The sequence below is a fragment of the Podarcis muralis genome, chromosome 16 (assembly GCF_964188315.1).
Source record: "Podarcis muralis chromosome 16, rPodMur119.hap1.1, whole genome shotgun sequence".
NCBI lineage: Eukaryota > Metazoa > Chordata > Lepidosauria > Squamata > Lacertidae > Podarcis > Podarcis muralis.
This window is the reverse complement of record NC_135670.1, coordinates 22,355,373-22,376,083: the sequence shown is the minus strand read 5'-3', so window position 1 is coordinate 22,376,083 and position 20,711 is coordinate 22,355,373. Positions and strand designations below refer to the sequence as shown.

Sequence of the window (20,711 nt, the reverse complement as noted above, 5' to 3'; positions counted from 1 at the left end):
ACAGATGGTATTTAACTCTGAGTAGGCTTGCTAAGAGGGGACGCAGCTGGTGCTGTGGGTTGAACCACAGAGCCTAGGGCTTGCCGATCAGAAGGTTGGCGGTTCGAATCCCCGCGAGGGGGTGAGCTCCTGTTGCTCGGTCCCTTCTCCTGCCAACCTAGCAGTTCGAAAGCACATCAAAGTGCAAGTAGATAAATAGGTACTGTTTCGGCGGGAAGGTAAACGGCATTTCCGTGCGCTGCTCTGGTTCGCCAGAAGCGGCTTAGTCATGCTGGCCACATGACCCGGAAGCTGTATGCCGGCTCCCTCGGCCAATAAAGCGAGATGAGCTCCACAACCCCAGAGTCATCCACAAATGGATCTAATGGTCAGGGGCCCCTTTACTCTTTACCTTTAGGCTTGCTAAGATGTATAATGAGATTGAATCAGGTAAGTGCTGGAGATGCAAAGAGGTGGAGGGAACGTTTTTTCACATGTGGTGAACTTGTAAAAGGGTAAAAGAGTATTGGGAAGTAATCCATAATGAACTGAAAAAAGTTTAAGCGTTTTTTTCCAAAAAAACAAACACCAGAATCCTTTTCCTTGGGAATAAGTCAGACTGAAATTCCCAGGTGTCAAAAAAGGTTATTTATGTATGCTACTACTGTGGCCCGTGTTTGGTTAGCCCCAAAATGAAAAACGAGCGAGGTCCCAACTAAAGAAAAATGGCAACTTAAGCTGACAGAATATGCGCAGCTTGCAGACTTAACATATAGAATAAGAGACCAAAAAGAACATACATTTAGAGAAGATTGGTAAACGTTTGTTGAATATATGGGGGGAAATTGTGTACACATGAAAACGTTGGCAGCATTAAGGTAAATTCAACAGTGTAAATAAGTTTTGATGGATGCAATAACGGAATACTGAATGGTTTAGTTTTTGTAAAAATATGCAGGGATATATGATATGCAAATTAAACCATGGAAAGAGAAGAAGGGAAATCCTTGATATTTTTAGGATGGTAAAATGAGTATTTTAAAATGTAAAACAGAAAATTTAATTATATATTTTACCAGTTGGGTATGTGACGGAAGCAGGGTCTGTTGTGCCTTTTGTAAGTCTCTCCCTCCCTCTTTCCTTGTATCTCCCTTTCAGTAACAGGGCAGTCTGGCCTTTGGACAGCCCTCCTGATCAAGATGAAACTGGACCCTGTCGATTTCATCGCCAAGTACCTGGAAAAGATCTTTGACCGGATTGTCACCCAGAGCCCCATGAATAAGGTGACTGGGTTTGATTCTTCTGCAGAGGTTTTCAAGGGCATCCTGGGCTGAGAGATGATGAAACTGCCATAGTCAACACAAACTGCGGTCCACTTAATTTCAGTACTGCCAACTCTCCAGAGGCGGGGGAACTTTTTCCAGGCCGGAAGCTTCATTCCCTTCTTGGCATCCTTTCAAGGGCTACATGGGGGGGGGGGGGGGCTAGAGGCGAAGGTAGGCAGAACAGTAAGCTAGTTTTTCCACCCCACCTCCAGCAGGAGGCATAATCTGAGTTCAAGGGCACGTTCCAGACAGGCAAAGCTACTCAAGGTGGGTGCAGAGGGCCAGCCAGAGAGGTTTAGAGGGCTGTATGTGGTCTGGGGCCCAAGGCTCTCCTCACACCTGGTCCACTCTGAACAGGCTCTCTAGGGGTGCAGGCAAAGGGTCTCTTTTTGATCTGTTGTTTATAAATTTTAATTGGAAATGGCAGGGATTGGACCTGTTGCTTTCCCTCCTGCAGAGTTGATGATGCTCTATCACTGATCTGTGCTCCCTTCCTAAATGCTTCTTAATGGACCTAGTGTGATAAGATTTTAGACCTGGGGGTTGCAGGTTGAAAAATCTTGCCGATGCTGCTTCTCTCCCATCTGCAAAAGGACACAGAGACCACAGGTGCATGCAGTGAAGAGTGCTGCAGATCAGCCCCAAGTGTTGAGAGAATATTATGTTGTTGTTGTTTAGTCGTTTAGTCGTGTCCGACTCTTTGTCGGGACCAGAGCACGCCAGGCACTCCTGTCTTCCACTGCCTCCCGCAGCTTGGTCAAACTCATGCTGGTAGCTTCGAGAACACTGTCCAACCATCTCGTCCTCTGTCGTCCCCTTCTCCTTGTGCCCTCCATCTTTCCCAACATCAGGGTCTTTTCCAGGGAGTCTTCTCTTCTCATGAGGTGGCCAAAGTATTGGAGCCTCAGCTTCACGATCTGTCCTTCCAGTGAGCACTCAGTGCTGATTTCCTTAAGAATGGATAGGTTTGATCTTCTTGCAGTCCATGGGACTCTCAAGAGTCTCCTCCAGCACCATAATTCAAAAGCATCGATTCTTCGGCAATTGGCCTTCTTTATGGTCCAGCTCTCACTTCCATACATCACTACTGGGATAGTGCTGCAATCCTTGACAAGTGGCTGTTTCCCCTCCCCTTCCTTGTTTCACAGTCGTCCCTGAATGCAGTGGGTCTGCTCTCTGCCCTCTCTCCCAGCCAAGTCCTCCCTCAGGTCATCAGCACCATCTCTGCCTTTCTAGAAAACCCAGCTCTGTGTCTTGTGACCCAGGAGGAGTTTGCTATCATGAAGACGCCCGAAGGGGAACTGTATGACAAGTCCATCTTGCACAGGTGAGGACGAGCACTTGGATACAGGAAGCTGCCTTATACTGAGCCAGGCCATTGGTCCATCTAGCTCAGTGTTGTCTACACTGACTGGCAGCGGCTCTCCCGTTCCAGACAGGGAACCTTTTGCTTAACCCTACCTGGAGATACCAGGAATTTAACAAAGCAGATGTTTTACCATTGAGCTACAGCCCTCCTTATTTTTGACAGCCCATTACAGGTTTCCAAAGCACTTTTAGGAGAAAAAAAATCTCTTTAATCAATACATATATGCCACTAACCTATGGACCTTTTGTACACACAGCACTAAGCGATGACCCGTCCCCTTGAAATGTGTGTGGCATAACAAACCACCACTATCTAAAGCGCTTTGATCTGTGGAACTGGCACTGTTACAAGTGAAACATGATACTCGTTCTGCACTTGTAAGAAATCAATCTTTTAGTGTAGCAATGCTTAAACTTCAGAACTCCCTGCATATTGACATCAGGCATGCACCTTTGCTGTACTTTTTTGGTGCCTGCTTAAAATGTTTCTGTTTAGGCAGGCCTGTCCAAACATGTAGAAGTTACATGTGTCTGAATCTTTTCCCCTTATTGTTGATTTCCATAAGATTTTAAAATCTCTTTTTAGCTGTCGTATATATAGAGATATATAGTTTGTGTAAAATGCTTAGAGTGGTCTTTATCACAATTAAACCGTATATACTTTTTGTTTAAATAAATAACAAATATTAATTTTTTTCTGTTCTTTTGTGGTAGCTGTAATTGAAGCTGATAACCTGAGATGATTTCACTGGATTGTGCTAATCTCTCTCTCTCTCTCTCTCTCTCTCTCTCTCTCTCTCTCTCCTTTGCTGTCTTCAGCGCTCAGCAAGACAGCCTGAAAAAGGCCAACATGAAGAGAGAAAACAAAGCTTATTCTTTCAAGGAGCAGATCATTGAACTGGAGCTGAAGGAGGTGAGGTCTTGCATGGTGGATAATGCCATATTTAGGTCTAATATAAGCCCTGTTTTAAAGCAACTGTACTGGTTGCCTCCCTTAGCATTTAATGTTTGTTGTTTTATTATGTTCTTATATATGCTGTAAGCTGTCCAAAGTGCAGCTGCTGCTGCTGCTGCTGCTGCTGCTGCTTCTTCTTCTTCTTCTTCTTCTTCTTCTTCTTCTTCTATATTACAGTCGTACCTTGGTTCTCAAACGCCTTGGTACTCATACGTTTTGGCTTCCGAACGCCAAAAACCTGGAAGTAAGTGTTCCAGTTTTTGAACGTTTTTTGGAAGGCGAACATCTGACGCAGCTTCTACTTGAGTGCAGGGAGCTCCTGCAGCCAATTGGAAGCTGTGCCTTGGTTTTCGAACATTTCGTAAGTCAAAAGGACTCATTGAATGGATTACATTCGAGAACCAAGGTACGACTGTACAGTGGTACCTCGAGTTACATACGCTTCAGGTTACAGATGCTTCAGGTTACAGACTCCGCTAACCCAGAAGTAGTACCTCGGGTTAAGAACTTTGCTTCAGGATGAGAACAGAAATCGTGCTCTGGTGGTGCAGCGGCAGTGGGGGGCCCTATTAGCTAAAGTGGTGCTTCAGGTTAAGAACAGTTTCAGGTTAAGAACGGACCTCCGGAACGAATTAAGTACATAACCCGAGGTACCACTGTATTATTATTAAAGCCCTAAATGACTCAGACATGGACTGGAGGAAAGTTGGATTTCAGATCTTCACTCAGTTCTGCAGGGGGTTTTTTTGGAACACTCGCCTTTTCTCAAGCCTGAAGAGCCACCTCTCAGGGGATAACAGGGAAAGCATCCCATGTAAAGCTCCCTAAGTTTCTGGGAGAGAAGGGGAAAGAAAACGAAGATGAAAAGAAGACTGAATAGTTTTAAGTTGCATCAAGAGCCTTTTGGGTAGCGTTTGATGAGCAACCTGTGATAAACTAAGTCAGATTGCCTAGAGCTAGGTGTTTTCTTTCTTTCTTGCTGCTGTTGTCCTGAGCTTGTCTGTCTCTGGACACAACTCCCAATTCACTCTCATTTTCTCTCCCATCATGTTGTTCGTTGTCTTTGAACTGCTGAAGCTGCTTCCTTTGGCGGGAATGCTGCCGCCCGCTTCCCCGTTATAACCAAAAAGATGGTTTTCTCTTCTGCAGGAGATTAAGAAGAAGAAGGGGATAAAGGAGGAGATCCAGCTAACCAGCAAACAGAAGGAAATGCTGAATGCCCAGCTGGAAAAGGAATCTCAGACCAGGAAGCAGTTGAAAGAGGTAAGCTATAGCTGGACCTAATGTTCAGAACATAAGAGGAGCCTGCTGGATCAGGCCATCGTGTTCTCACAGTGGCCAGCCAGATACCTGTGGGTGTTATAGGAAAATCCTTGGGCTCACTTGCATTGTCAAACAAAGACACCAGCCAGGAATATAGTAGTAGTAGTAGTAGTAATAGTAATAATAATGATAATAATAATAATAATAATAATAATAATAATAATAATAATAATAATAATTTATTTATACCCCGCCATCTGGCTGGGTCTCCCCAGCCACCCTGGGTGGCTTCCATCAAAGTATTAAAATACAGTGGTCTGTTAAACATTAGAAGCTTCCCTAAACAGGGCTGCCTTCAGATGTCTTCTAAAACTCTGGTAGTTGTTCTTCTCCTTGACATCTGGTGGGAGGGCGTTCCACAGGGCAGGTGCCACTACCGAGAAGGCCCTCTGCCTGGTTCCCTGTAACTTGGCTTCTCGCAGCGAGGGAACCGCCAGAAGGCCCTCAGTGCTGGACCTCAGTGTAAAAAATGGTAAAGGTACCCCCTGCCCGTACAGGCCAGTCTTGACAGACTCTAGGGTTGTGCGCCCATCTCACTCAAGAGGCCGGGGGCCAGCGCTGTCCGGAGACACTTCCGGGTCACGTGGCCAGCGTGACAAGCTGCATCTGGCGAGCCAGAGCCGCACACGGAACGCCGTTTACCTTCCCGCTGGTAAGCGGTCCCTATTTATCTACTTGCACCCGGGGGTGCTTTCGAACTGCTAGGTTGGCAGGTGCTGGGACTGAGCGACGGGAGCGCACCCCACCGCGGGGATTCGAACCGCCGACCTTTCAATCGGCAAGTCCTAGTCGCTGAGGCTTTAACCCACAGCGCCACCCACGTCCCTTGGACCTCAGTGTATATAGGAGCAAAACAACAGCCTGTAGGCCTGATCTTTATTCAAAAGACGGTTGCAACAGGACTTCCACCCACCACATGGAATAATAATAATAATAATAATAATAATAATAATTTTTATTTATTTATATCCCACCCTCCCCAGCTGAAGCCGGGCTCAGGGCAGCTAACAACAATAAAAATAAAATAGTACAACATTCTAAAATCATTCATTATAAAATTTATTCAAATCAAATTGATGGCAACCATTGGGCTAGAGATTCTATGAAGATTGCCAAAGGAGGGAGTCAGGCTGTGCCCTGACCAAAGGCTTGGTAGAACAGCTCTGTCTTGCAGGCCCTGCGGAAAGATGTCAAGTCCTGAACAAAAGGGTGCCCCTTCTTTTATAAGCTTCTCCTTTTCCCACAAACCCCTTTGGTGAAGCTTCATGCATGCATCACAGATACATCATACATATGTCACAAAGGGGGAGGGGTTTTCTTGCCCCCAACCCTCCCTTGCACTCCACTTTACACTCATCAAGTGATAACAATGGAAGTATTTACAAGTTCCTGCTTTTCCCTGTTCAGGTAATCACACTTCTTTGTCCTGACCCAGACCCTGGATGGTTTGCTATTGTCCACAGGATGACTACCTGTCTGGCACCCATTTGCCAGGATGCCAGTGATTACAGTGGTGCCTCGCAAGACGAAAAGAATCCGTTCCGCGAGTCTCTTCGTCTAGCGGTTTTTTCATCTTGCGAAGCAACCCGATTAGCGGCTTAGCGGCTATTAAAGGCTTAGCGGCTTAGCTGCTAAAAGGCTATTAGCGGCTTAGAAAAAGGGGGGAAAGCGGGGGGGGGGGGGAAATCGCAAGACTCGCAAGACGTTTTCGTCTTGCGAAGCAAGCCCATAGGGAAAATCGTCTTGCGAAGCAGCTCAAAAACGGAAAACCCTTTCGTCTAGCGGGTTTTTCGTCTTGCGAGGCATTCGTCTTGCGGGGCACCACTGTATCTCTTATGTAAGAGGCTGCTGTGTACGTGATCCCGGGTTTCAGGGATTATGGCTGTCTTTTACCAGTTTCCCAAGTCCCCCCCCCCCTTTGGTAGCCATATTTTCCCTGAGTAAAATGAAGTTGGAATGGTGTCGATTTGGGTGGTGGTGGTCTGGGGGTGCAATGTCCCGTTTAACTGGAAACAAAACCCCACCACCACCTTTATAAAAATTCTGGTAACATGGGAAACCCACTAGCAGGATCTGAGCACATGAGATTTCTCCCCTCCAGCATTGAGATGAGAGGGGCTAGGGAGAGACCTTGAAATTACAAGCAAGAATAGGGTCTCTCCTCTGAACTGGCACATTTCCACACTCAAGGGCAATGTTTGCTTCCTGGCTGGTTGTTGTTGTTGTTTTAATAAATTAAATTAAATTAAAAAAATAACGTGGACTGGATCACACAAAAGAGGTTAGCCTAGCCCACAGCAGAGCATATGTCAACAATTTGTTACCTGTTGCCTCTGAGGACCCTCTTGACTCTCTAAAGAGCACCCCCTCCATCTCCCATTAGCAGATCAACTGCCCCACCATATCCACTGGTCACCAGCTGCTGCTGCTGTGGTCCAATATTGTCATGCCATCTGTTTCTGGGTCAGCAAGTCCCCTTTCCCCTCTTACTGTGCTGAGAATATTGATAAAGGAAGAAAATACGGAGAAAGGATTGTGCTTATGGGTGTGTGGGTGTGTTAGTCCGAAGCGTGGCTGCTTCTTTCAAGATTGCCTTTCGCCAGTAACCACCGCAGTGTTCTATTGCAGCTTGACAATGAACTGGAATCAATGCTGGGTCTCCTGGATGCTGTTCTAAAGAGGAACCCCCCTGGTCTCTCCCAGTACATCCCCAGTCTCATAGGCTTCTTCCTGCCTCTGCTGAAGTCCCCTCTGGCGGCTCCAAGGATTAAGACCCCTTTCCTTTCTTTGGCATCCTGTGTGATGCCTGATCGGTTGAAGACTTTTGGTTAGTGTTCTGCTTTGTGTGTGTTTATATCATCTATCATCTATCTATCTATATCTATCTATCTATCTATCATCTATCTCTATCATCTATCTATCTATCATCTATCTATCTATCTATCTATCTATCTATCTATCTATCTATCTATCATCTATCTATATCTGTAGCTGTCTGTCTGTCTGTCTGTCTATCTATCTGTAGCTGTCTGTCTGTCTGTCTGTCTGTCTGTCTATCTATCTATCTCTGTGATGGGGGAAAACCCAGATAAGTTAAGCTTTTGTAGCATAAATCTGCAAAAATACAAACAAACGTAGATTGGGGTAGCCAGCCAGGGTACCTCCCCCCCCTCCTCAATTTTGGTGCTGGACTTACAACTCCCTTCACCCCTTTCCCCAGGTACTGTAGTGAGTCACGTGACCTTGAGGATGATAAAGCCTGAGTGTGTTTTGGACGAATCCTGGTGCCAAGAGGACCTGCCCACTGCTGTGACCAGAGTGGTGACCTTGTTGCACACGCACACTGTGCCTGTCCGGATGAGCAAGGGAGAGGCAGGTGAGGACCCGCTTCTGATTTTTTCCACCTGATTTGGTTGCTAAGCAGTGCCTCCTCGCTCCTCCCCGAGCAGCTGACTCGAAGAAGAAGAGGAGGAGTTTGGATTTGAAATCCCGCTTTATCACTACCCGAAGGAGTCTCAAAGCGGCTAACATTCTCCTTTCCCTTCCTCCCCCACAACAAACACTCTGTGAGGTGCGTGGGGCTGAGAGACTTCAGAGAAGTGTGACTGGCCCAAGGTCACCCAGCAGCTGCATGTGGAGGAGCGGGGAAGCGAACCCGGTTCACCAGATTACGAGTCTACCGCTCTTAACCACTAGACCATACTGGCTCTCTACTGAGAACAGAATTAACTCTTTAAGTTATGAACTGAATGATCACTGCTGTTGCACTCCCAACAAGTCAGCCGTGCCCATTGATTTCAGCAGATCTACTCTGTCAATGGCTGACATTGGCATGTATGGGCATGTCTTTCTGCGTCTGTATCTCCCCTCTTCTTTTCTGCCTGTTGCAGGTCCTGTGCCATTAACGGCCCCAGCCTTTTCCTTAGTCTTCCCTCTCCTCAAAATGGTGCTGCTGGAGACTCCCAACGACAGTGAAGAGAAGGAGGAGCTGTTGGTCAAGGCTCTGCAGACAATCACAGTCCATGCTCAGCTGAGATCATCTGCCAGCAGCCAGAGTTTGCTGGTGGACGAGGTCAGTGTTTTCCATGGGGTTGCATCATTTTCAGAAAGCCATTTTAATTGGTGGCAGACAGATGTGCCCTACCCCCCCAGGAGGTTCAAAGGGAGCTGAAAATGCACATCCAAACAAAGCTGATGCAAGTGTTGAGATACTTTCCTTCTCATCACATCCCTCCTCCTCTGCCTCTTTGTCTTGAGAGTCGCCTCCCTCTCCTGACCCCAGATGCAACACACAACAGCTTGTAGCCATAGAAGAACAGGAAGTACTTCAACATGAATTTAAAAAGTTGTAACATTAATGCAACTGAACAGAGTTACAGTGGTACCTTGGTTCTCAAACTTAATCCGTTCCGGGAGTCGGTTCGACTCCTGAAACGGTTCGAAAACCAAGGCACGACTTCTGATTGGCTGCAGGAGATTCCTGCAGGCAAGCAGAAGCCGCGTCAGATGTTGGGCTTCCGTAAACCGTTCACAAACCAGAACAGTTCCGGGTTTGCGGCGTTTGGGAGCCAAGCCGTTTGAGAACCAAGGTACCACTGTATTTGCTGGATTTGGGTGTTACATTTTAGTATTCAACCGCTATTTTAGCGATGTATCGATTCACATTTTGTTCTGTTGTAAGCCGCTTTGAAAAAGCAACATATACAGTATATTTCTGTGTGTAAGACTAGGTTTCCCCCCCAAAAAAATAATGTCAAAAATTAGGGGGCGTCTTACACACAGATACATCTCCCCCATTTTCTTAAATCTGAGTCCCCCAAAATATACATGGGGTTGTCTTATAGACGGAAAAATATGGTAAATGTAAATAATAACAGCAACTTAGTAAATCGACTAGTATGTAAATTTTGTTAAGAACATAAAATACAGAATGCTCACCTTCTGTGTGCCATTCCAAATCCCCCAGCTTCATTGCATGATGAGGATGATTATTCATTGTTGGTTGGGCAGTTGCCTTTTTTTAAATGACAAGTGTTTGCGTTTCTCTTTTGCCCCTCTTTCCCCCGGTCACCTGTCAGAACGGACCCGAGTTACTGCCTCGCACAGAGATGCTGCGGCTCCTGAGTAAAGTGATCGGGACAGGCTCTCCACGCTTACAGGTGAGCTGGCCACCCATTCTAGTACGGCAACAGCTCGCAGACCAGATGCAGAGCCCCCCTAGCTCTTTTTATCTGGTCTTTGTTGGTCCTGTTAAACCTGTACAGTGGTGCCTCGCAAGATGAAAATAATCCGTACCGCGAGTCTCTTCGTCTAGCGGTTTTTTCGTCTTGCGAAGCAACCCTATTAGCGGCTTAGCAGATTAGCGCTATTAGCGGTTTAGCGGCTTAGCGGCTATTAAAGGCTTAGCGGCTTAGCGGCTAAAAGGCTATTAGTGGCTTAGCGGCTTAGAAAACGGGGGGGGGGGGAGCGGGAAAAAATCGCAACACTCGCAAGACGTTTTCGTCTTGCGAAGCAAGCCCATAGGGAAAATCGTCTTGCGAAGCAACTCAAAAACGGAAAACCCTTTCGTCTAGCGGGTTTTTCGTCTTGCAAGGCATTTGTCTTGCGGGGCACCACTGTATTCGGCTCCCATACTTCTAATGTTAACTCTCTTCCGGGTTTTCTGTACAGTGCCCGTATTAATATGTTATGCAGTGCCTGAGTACATTGTGAGCCGTTGTGGCACAGTGGTTAGAGTGCTGGACAAGGATTTGGGAGACGAGGGTTCAAATCCTCACTCGGCCATGAGGCTCACTGTCTCTCAGCCCTAACCTACCTCACAGGGTTATTGTGGGGATAAAATTAAGAGGGGAGGAACTGTGGATGCTACCTTGAACTCCTTGGAGGAAAGATGGTGTCAGGGAACTGCCATCAGTGCCGGAGGGAGAGAGCAAGCTCCAGAGGGATCCCAGAGAGCGTCCCGGGATTGGGAGAGGCAGCCCATCTTCTGGGGAAGGGAATCAGCTCAGCTCCAGTGGAGAAGGGGGGGCAGATGGGGAAATCAGAGAGGTGGTCACATGACTCCTTGCCGGGGACCAGCGGGGAGAGGAAGGGTCCTCCGCTGCCTACGCCCTCCTTGCGCAGAAGGCTTCTGCGCAGGGAGAGTAGGAGGAGACTGGGCGTCAAAGAACTTCTTTGCTGGAAGAAGTTTAAGAAACGCCCACTGACGGATTCTGCCAGCGATTGAGACAGCGACGGGTGAGTGGCTGTCCGGACAGGAAAGGTTCACTCAGGCAACCCAGCCAGGTGTTGGCACAGGCTTACGCACGAGCAACCCCTAGAACCATTACAGATGGTTTATGAATGCAATTGATTGATTCACTCATGGATTTTCCAGTTTGGTGCCATTAATGAAATTATGTTTAGGTATCTGCTGAAAACATTTGTGCTTTCCCTTGAGGGTGCAACCCGGCCATTCATGGAATATCAATTTCATATCTGATGGAATTGCTTTGATGTTGTTTTGGTTTGTATGGATGGTTCCATGGTTTTTAGTTGGTTGAATCAGTTTTTATTTCTTTCAGAGTGTGCTTTAATGTTCTTCTTGTACCCCTTTGGTGGCTTTGTGCCTATGAATTTGTATGGCAACAATTATATTCCTTCGCTGCCTGGTTTTAAGCTCTCTTGCCTCTTGTCAGGTCTTGGCTTCCAATGCCCTGACCGCCCTGTGTGCCAGCAGCAGTGGAGAGGACGGCTGTGCCTATGCAGAACAGGAAGAAGTGGACGTGTTACTCCAAGCCCTTCAGTCCCCGTGCATGAATGTCCGAGATGCAGCCCTCCGGGTCAGTTGGGACCTCTTTCCAGCCAGCACAGGGGAGGAGGTGGGGAGATGAGTGGCTTCCCATCCAACACTGGAGGAAGATACGTTTGTAGAGCTGTGTTAGGGAATCCCAGGCCTGGGGGCCTTAATGTGGCCCTCTGGGTCTTCATGCCTGGCTCTCAGAATGCGGCACCCCCTCCCAATCTTGCTGCAAGCGTGTGCCTGCAAAGTAATACCTGAACAGCCTTAATGCATGCGTTTGCAACCCCTGGAAAGGGGACGTCACTTCTCATGGCAGTTTTAGAATACAAAGGGGCTGGGGAGGAAGGCTTTCTACTGACTTGTCCTCTTCTGATCTTCAGGGCTTGATGGAGCTGCAGTTGGTGCTGCCAACGCCGGACAGCGATGAGAAGAATGGCATGAACCTTTTGCGCCGTCTCTGGGTGGTGAATTTCGACAAGGAAGAAGCAATCAGGACGCTGGCCCAGAGGTGAGAATTTGCTGTCCCACCAAAGAGATGCTCTTGTTTGTTTGGTTTTTTTTGCACCAGATGCACATTGCTCAAATGTCAGGTGATGCTTCTCTGCCAGGACCTGAGGAAGTGCTTTGACCAATGAACATAGGAAACTGCCTCTGCAGAGTATTGCCTAACAAATGGAACCCTCCTAAGTCCTGCCAGGGCCTAACAATTATTGGCCCACCTTGACGCAGAGGCAGGCTTTTTCACTGGTCGCAGCTTGGTTGTGGAATGCGCTACCTGCTGAAAACTCCCCTCGTCACTGCCTGATACGAGACAGGGGTGGCTCTTTGATACCTGGAGGATGACCTTCGGTTTTCGTCTCTTACAGGCTTTGGGAGTCGATGGGTCTGGAGTTGCAGCCTGACATCTGTTCGGTCCTCATTAAAGATGTCATCCACTACGAGGAAGCCGTGCGCCAGGCTGGCGCAGAGGCCCTTTCCAAGAGCGTTGAGCAGTATCGAAGCCAGACGAGGGACGTCATGACCAAACTGATGGAGATCTATCAGGAGAAACTCTATGTAAGCCATTCGTGAGGAGGGACTGGGGGGAGGTCTAGAGCAAGATTGGGGGGAACCTCTGGCTTAGGGGCTGTGGCACTGAGACCACTAGGTGTCCCCAGTCCTCGGGACACTCCCTAGGCCATACCTCTCCTCCTCCCAAACTACATTCCTGTGTACTATCCTTGTGTGCTTTCACCTGGCAGCAATGTTTGTTTGTTTGTTTATTTCCTGCCCATCTGGCTGGGTTCCCCTAGCCACTCTGGGCAGCTCCCAACTGAATAGTAAAGGTAAAGAGACCCCTGACCATTAGGTCCAGTTGTGACTCACTCTGGGGTTGCGGCGCTCATCTCGCTTTACTGGCCGAGGGAGCCGGCATACAGCTTCCGGGTCATGTGGCCAGCAGGACTAAGCCGCTTCTGGCGAACCAGAGCAGCACACAGAAATGCCGTTTCCCTTTCCGCCGGAGCAGTACCTATTTATCTACTTGCACTTTGACGCGCTTTCAAACTGCTAGGTTGGCAGGAGCAGGGACCGAGCAACAGGAGCTCACCCCGTCACGGGGATTCGAACCGCCAACCTTCTGATCGGCAAGCTCTAGACTCTGTGGTTTAACCCACAGCGCCACCCGCGTCCCTGTAGTAGTAGTAGTTTTATTTATTTATACATACATACATATATACATACATACCCTGCCCATCTGGCTGTGTTTCCCCAGCCACTCTGGGCAGCTCCCAACAGAATATTAAAAACACGATAAAACATCAGACATTAAAAACTTCCCTAAACAGGGCTTCCTTCAGATGTCTTCTAAAAGTCAGATAGTTGTTTATTTCCTTGACATCTGGTGGGAGGGTGTTCCACAGGGCAGGCACCACCACCGAGAAGGCCCTCCGCCTGGTTCCCTGTAACCTCACTTCTCGCAGGGGGGGAACCGCCAGAAGGCCCTTGAAGCTGGACCTCAGTGTCTGGGCAGAACAATGGGGGTGGAGACGCTCCTTCAGGTATACTGGGTTGAGGCCATTTAGGGCTTTAAAGGTCAGCACCAACGCTTTGAATTGTGCTCGGAAACGTACTGGGAGCCAAAGAAGGTCTTTCAGGCCCTTCAGTGTCCTTGTTCTGTGATAATGAGGATAAGAAGAGCCTGCTGGGTCAGGCCAAAGGTCCACCTAGTCAAGCATCCACTGTCCAATCAGATGCCCCAGTGGGACAGCTCTCCTGACACGGTTACCTGACAAATGATGACCATAAAGCAATATAGTAGTTCAAGCACCAGGTGTGGGGAGAGCAATACTGGTTAAAGCATTGTGGAATAAAGCACAACAGAACACAGCAAGAGCCTGGCTGCTGGATCAAATGCCAAATGCCCACCCAGTCTAGCATCTTGTTCTCCCAGTGGCCAACCAGATGCCCCAATGGGAAGCCTGCAAGCAGGATCCAATCACAACAGCGCTCTCTCCACTTGTGATTCCCATCACCCAGTACTCATGAGGTGTGCTGCCCTTGACACCATGAAAAGGATATACCAAGAGCTCTGGCCACAAGTTTCAATATAAGGAATAATTCCTACTCGAGAGTTGAAAAGAAAAACGTGTATATTCTGCTAAGAATAACAGTTTGAAGCTAATAGTAAATTTAAGCACAACGTGTAAGTACGATAGTTTTAAGGTAATAGTAAATTTCGATACAACATTTAAGTGCAGAAATAATGTAGTTTCAAATATGCAGTGATATAGTACAAAGGTACATAAAATACCAGTACACAACAATTGTTTTATACAAGTCTCAATGGCAGTCAAAAAGAGTCCATATTATATAAAATCAGAATAAAGAATAAAGAATCAAATAGGGCCAAAAAGGAGTATCCGGAGTGTGAATCAGATGTACGACTCAGTAGTGGTGACCAGGACAGGGCCCTGTTTTGGAGTAAACGCCTTCTTCAGCTGGTAATATCAAATAATATGTCAAAATAGATCAAGGTTCTTCAATACCATAGATCATAAATATAATAAAGTATATACATTCTAAAGTGTATTAACACATATTATGATATTTGGTTCCATACCTCGGTTTTTTGAGGACTATAAATCTGTTGGAAGTCTATATCATTTAATTCTTTTATGTTTCTTTTTCGACATACGTCTAGAAATAAGAATTTACAAGAGTTATTATTTCCAGTCAGATTGTTTGTGAAAAACGGACATCAGATGAGTGTTTTCTCACCTTAGATAATTGAATCCAAGTTTTCTTGCGTTTCTCTGTGCATTTTCTGTGCTGGTAGCTCTTGAGTCAGATTCCAGCCACATCTACAGGGCCACAGGTTCCCCACGCCTTGGTCTTGCAGAGAAACTTATGTCTAGCATGGTGTGCCTCTGTCCCTGCCCCCTCCCTCCCCCTTATTTGTTTTGCACCTGGATTTTGACTGTGTGTTCAGCTTTTATAAGCTCCTTTGCTGGGTTTTCTGACGGAATGCCTGTTTCTCTTGAACAGAGGCCTCCACCGGTTTTGGATGCTCTGGGACGTGTGATATCTGAATCTCCACCCGACCAGTGGGAAGCCAGGTAGTCCTTACTTAAATTAAAATTCTGACTCTTCTCTATCCAGCTGAGGTGCTTCAGGCCTCTGACGTTATAAGGCGAGGTGTAAACGTAATAGTTTAAATTGGGGTTTCCCAAACTTGTGTCTCTGGCTGTTTTTTGACTACCATTCCCAGCATCCCTGACCTGGTAGCTAGTAGGGCTGGGCGATACCTGGTTTTCAACATTGTGATATATCACCAGCTAAACATTGCAATATACTGATACAGCACGGTGTCTGAAATAAAGATGAGGCTATGTAGAAGCACTGGTAGGCTTCACAGTTTTTCCTACATTGTGATTTTTGCATAGTACTAGTTTCTTCTTTTTGCGATCACTCGTAGCCGAGTAAGATTGTCTTCCATAAACACGGTTTTAATAATGAGTCCGTAAGTGACTGTGGAGGCCAATTTTGGATCCACACGTCCTTCCACAGTGGGGACATTGGTTTCCGGGCGGGAGCTGATCACAGTGTGGATTTGTCAAGCGTGCCTTCCTCTTAGCACAGTAGTACTAGCGCTATACACACACACACACACACACAACATCATATTGCCAGGTGAAAAATTATGAAACCAATATCACAATAGGGACTTCAAACTGGTTTTGGATGAAATATAGATATATTGCCCAGCCCTAAACCCTGGTTTAAAAACATAGGAACGCAAGAATCTGACTTAAGTACTGACTTAACTGGTCGTGCCTCTCCAGGTTTCAGGCAGGAGACATTCCCAGCCCTACCTAGAAAGACCTGGGACCTTCCTCAGGCAGAGCAGATGCTGCTCTGCCACTGAACCATGGCCCTTCGGAACCATAGCTACCATGTTACCTTTACAGGTGTGGCATTGCGTTGGCCCTGAACAAGCTCTCTGAGCACCTGGACAGTTCGCAGGTGAAGCCTCTCTTCCAGTTCTTTGTACCGGATGCCCTTAACGATCGCAACCCTGAAGTCCGGAAGTGCATGCTTGACGCAGCCCTCTCAGCGCTCAATACCCATGGCAAGGTAGGCATTAAGATACATCGGAAGGAAACGGCCTTATATTGACTTGGTCTTTTGGTTCATCTAGCTCACCATTGCGTCCAGGTCTTTGAAATCACGGTTAATGCTATTGTGTGTGTGTCCTACGGCTTTTCAGGACAGTGTCAACTCCCTGCTGCCTGTGTTTGAGGAGTTCCTGAAGGACGCACCAAACGATGCCAGCTATGATGCCGTCCGGCAGAGTGTCGTCATTCTGATGGGCTCCCTGGCCAAACATTTGGACAAAAGCGATCCGAAAGTCAAGCCGATCGTTGCCAAACTGATAGCAGCCCTTTCCACTCCGTCCCAACAGGTAAGCTCTTTCTCTTTTCCTTGACACTTTTGCGGAGACGGGAGCAGGGTAGGAGATTTTTGGAGGGCGGGTTCAAAACGCTGAGAAGAGATCTCTGAACCAGTTTTGCATTTTCGGTTCGTTTTGACTCTTTTGGTAGTTTGGTTAATGCAGTAGTCCCCAGGCAGTCCACCAGGGGGCAGCGGCATACCATGAGAAACAAATCAATTAAACACGCAGCAATAGAATGGTGCTTAAGTATACTGTGAAATTCGAAGATTATTGCTTCCCTTCTTGCTTCATTGCAGTGTTATTTTGTCCAAATTGAGGTTGACGTTAACTGGTTTCGCGTTGCCTTGTTTCAGACTGCAGTTAATATTAACCACAGTTTGTCAGTTCGGGTGAAATGACAAACTGCGGTTAAGCCAAAGCGAAAGCTTGCTGTCTCCTTTCCCTGGCTGCTTGAGAGGCTTGCTGTGACTCATATGACTCTACTCGCACTAGACAACGGTTTAGGGTGTTGTGCGAATGTGGTCTCTATCTCTGTGTGGGAGAGCTACAATAGATTGAAAATGAATTCACATAAGACAGAGGGTCCTGATAATGGTGAGGTCTTTGAGCTTTGCTTTCAGAATTTGGCTGCCCGTGATACTTTTTCTAAAAAGGAAATAATAATAAAGAGGCACATTTTGAGGAGGTTGCTCCTGACCTGACTTTGCTCCAGGAGACCCAGGATGCAGTGTCCCTTTTACCTGGTTTATCTCACGGCCCTTCCTTTCTAAAATGGACTGGTCATCAAATCTTTTTTTTTTTAAACCTGCCTTAATTAGGGTCAGTTATAAAAGTGTGTTTTAAACAATGGGGGACAGTAATAAAAAGTGCATTATATTCCATTAGGGAGCAAATCATCCACCTGCCTAATCATACCAAATTCACTGGGATGCGGGTGGTGCTGTGGTCTAAACCACTGAGCCTCTTGGGCTTGCCCATCTGAAGGTCGGTGGTTCGAAAGCAAACCAGTGCAAGTAGATAAATAGGTACCGCTGTGGTGGGAAGGTAAATGGCGTTTCTGTGCGCTCTTCTTTCTGTTGCGGTGTTTTGTTGCACCAGAAGCGGTTTAGCCATACTGGCTACATGACTCAGAAAGCTGTCGGTGGACAATTGCTGGCTCCCTCTGCCTGAAAGCGAGATGAGCACTGCAACCCCATAGTCACCTTTGCCTGGACTTAACCGTCCAGTGGTCTTTAAAAAGGTAAAGGTAAAGGGACCCCTGACCATTAGGTCCAGTCGTGGCCGACTCAGGGGTTGCGGCGCTCCTCTCGCTTTATTGGCCAAGGGAGCCGACCAGCAGCTTCTGGGTCATATGGCCAGCATGACTGAGCCACTTCTGGCAAACTAGAGCAGCACATGGAAATGCCGTTTACCTTCCCACTGAAGCGGTACCTATTTATCTACTTGCACTTGACATGCTTTTGAACTGCTAGGTTGGCAGGAGCATTGACCGAGCAATGGGAGCTCACCCCGTTGTCCTTTACCTTTACCAAATTCACTTTCTATGACTGGCCCCCGAGTCAGCCCAGGGTAACTTTTGCCTGAATTGCATTCTTGTCACGGTGATCCCTGTAGGTCCAGGAGTCCGTGGCCAGCTGCTTGCCCCCCCTGGTGCCTGCCATCAAGGAGGATGCAGGAGGGATGATCCAGAAGCTGCTGCAGCTGCTGCTGGAGTCCGATAAGTACGCCGAGCGGAAAGGAGCCGCTTATGGGCTGGCTGGCCTGGTGAAAGGCTTGGGCATCCTCTCCCTCAAACAACAGGAAATGATGGCCACGCTGACAGATGCCATCCAGGACAAGAAGAACTTCCGGCGGCGAGAAGGTGAATTGATTGGCAGATTCTCCCCCTGTTCTCCCCATCTTAACTTCTTTAGGACTTCTGCCCTTGATGTGGGTGGGTGTTTTGCTTGCTTGGAACCTCACCCAATGTTCTCTGCTTGCTAGATGGCAGGCTCTTGCGCTAAGGGACATGCAATTTTTTTTCTTTTTATTTTTTTATGTATGTATGTTACAAATGCATACATTGTCATATTACATTACAGGGCTTATTATAATGTAATTTCCAACATGTATACAAAGTTTATATACAAAATTTATATACAGTGGTGCCTCGCAAGCCGAAATTAATCCGTTCCGCGAGTCTCTTCGTTTTGCGGTTTCTTCGTCTTGCGAAGCACGGCTATTAGCGGCTATAAGCGGCTTAGCGACTATTAACGGCTTAGCGGCTTTAAGAAAAAGGAAACAAACTCGCAAGAACTCGCAAGACGTTTCGTCTTGCGAAGCAAGCCCATAGGGAAATTCGTCTTGCGGAACGACTCAAAAAACGGAAAACCCTTTCGTCTAGCGAGTTTTTCGTCTTGCGTGGCATTCGTCTTGCGGGGCACCACTGTACCTAAAAAAGGAAAAAAAGGAAAAACAAAGACACAAAACTATTCCAAAATAGTATTTGTAGCAGCACTACGGACTTCCTGTCAAATCTCATTGTATATTCCTTTTTTTACAAGTGAATGTACTCTTATTATTGTATGTTTCTTTACATTTTATCTAATACATTCCTATATCACTATGTACCCTTGATCTTGTTTCTCAACTCAATTTTTCTCCAATGTCGATCGAATGCTAGCATAGATAGCGTACCTTTACTATATTTTTGAACATATATCTTATATCTATCCCATTTTTCCATAAATTTTTGTTTTGAATTGCCTCTCAGGCTATTTGTCAATTGCGCCATTTCAGCAAATTCTTGTAGTTTATTATTTTCAGCAAATTCTTGTAGTTTATTAGGGACTTGCAAATTTTAATGTTTCGCAAACAGCAAAGTCATGGCCTGTAGAGGCTCTGTCCTCAGGGAACCATTTCTACATATGTGGATCTGCTGCAGTTCCTGTAGGGATGGGGAGCAACAGATCCAGGGTCCACATGTGGCCCTCCAGGCCTTTCTATCTGGCCCTCGGAACCCTACCCAGGATGCACCTCTCACCAGTCATGATCCACCCCCTGCGTATTTTATCTAAATCTATAGCTATCTGCAGTGCTTTTTTTCTTTAAAAAAATATGTTTAGGGGTACTCTCATTTTCCTATTCATGAGGCCAAACTTAGATTCACAAATTGTTTAGGGGTATGTGTACCCCTGCATCCCCCCCCAGAAAAACACACTGGCTATCTGTGTGTGTATGTATATATGCATGTATGTATCTGTCTGTCTGTCTGTCTGTCTATCATCTATCTATCTATCTATCTATCTACCTACCTACCTCTCTATCATTGCTTTTTCATATACATAATTTATATGACAATAGGCAGCAACAACAATAGCAGCTGGTCTGTCATTTCTTAAAAAGAGTCCTAACTGCAGCTGAAGGCTTGCCAGTCTGCCACTTGCCCTGATAAAAGCCTTGTTTGCCTCCCATTTAGGGGCCTTGTTTGCCTTTGAGATGCTCTGCAGCATGCTTGGGAAGCTCTTTGAGCCTTACGTGGTCCACGTCTTGCCCCACCTGCTGCTTTGCTTCGGAGACGGGAATCAGTACGTCCGAGAGGTAAGAAGCCCCTGGTGTTCCCAAGACAGTAGGTTAAGGACGGAAGAAGCATTAGGCCAAAGCCACCCACCCACCCACCCCCTGCCCAGGTCCAGCACCCTGTTCCCCACGGTGGCAGTAGCCACCTTACTGCATAAGAACATAAGAAGCACCTGGCTGCAGGATCAGGGTCCTCTCTTCCAGCATCTTGTTCACACACTGTCCAACCAGATGCTGCTGGACATAAGAATCTCTTAATTAGCATACTTACGCAGTAAACACCCAAGAAGGAATTCCTTAAAACTAGGTGAAAATCAGATAAGAGCGCAACTGTATATCACAAGCATAACACCTTAAAAAACATTATGCGGGTCCTGGCTGGAGACAGAGAAACTCGCTCCAGTCTGCTACTGCTGATGAGCGTAAAAATGGATTACAAATAATTGTATGGTGATTCCCTTAGCCCAGGGGCAGCCAGTGCTGAGAACT

The 20,711-nt window shown here is 46.8% G+C and overlaps 1 protein-coding gene and 1 long non-coding RNA gene across 3 annotated transcripts in view; one reads left to right on the top strand and one right to left on the bottom strand.

The window, feature by feature from the left end:
* The window catches only part of GCN1 (GCN1 activator of EIF2AK4), a 75,932-nt gene that overhangs the window by 23,567 nt on the left and 31,654 nt on the right, over window positions 1-20,711 (top strand). For both annotated transcript variants that reach the window (XM_028709264.2, XM_028709263.2), the window contains exons 20-35: window positions 1,138-1,262; window positions 2,453-2,631; window positions 3,492-3,585; window positions 4,777-4,890; window positions 7,579-7,777; window positions 8,171-8,326; window positions 8,841-9,022; window positions 10,029-10,109; window positions 11,628-11,771; window positions 12,112-12,239; window positions 12,598-12,787; window positions 15,257-15,327; window positions 16,180-16,345; window positions 16,479-16,673; window positions 18,279-18,525; window positions 20,122-20,243. In XM_028709264.2, coding sequence (XP_028565097.2) covers window positions 1,138-1,262; window positions 2,453-2,631; window positions 3,492-3,585; window positions 4,777-4,890; window positions 7,579-7,777; window positions 8,171-8,326; window positions 8,841-9,022; window positions 10,029-10,109; window positions 11,628-11,771; window positions 12,112-12,239; window positions 12,598-12,787; window positions 15,257-15,327; window positions 16,180-16,345; window positions 16,479-16,673; window positions 18,279-18,525; window positions 20,122-20,243 — 2,393 coding nt within the window. The remainder of the gene's footprint in view (window positions 1-1,137; window positions 1,263-2,452; window positions 2,632-3,491; window positions 3,586-4,776; window positions 4,891-7,578; window positions 7,778-8,170; window positions 8,327-8,840; window positions 9,023-10,028; window positions 10,110-11,627; window positions 11,772-12,111; window positions 12,240-12,597; window positions 12,788-15,256; window positions 15,328-16,179; window positions 16,346-16,478; window positions 16,674-18,278; window positions 18,526-20,121; window positions 20,244-20,711) is intronic.
* Window positions 14,344-15,026, bottom strand: LOC144325827 (uncharacterized). The gene is made up of 2 exons (XR_013391016.1): window positions 14,990-15,026; window positions 14,344-14,908 (listed from the first exon to the last, which is right to left on the bottom strand). It is a non-coding gene; the product is annotated as an uncharacterized LOC144325827 (long non-coding RNA).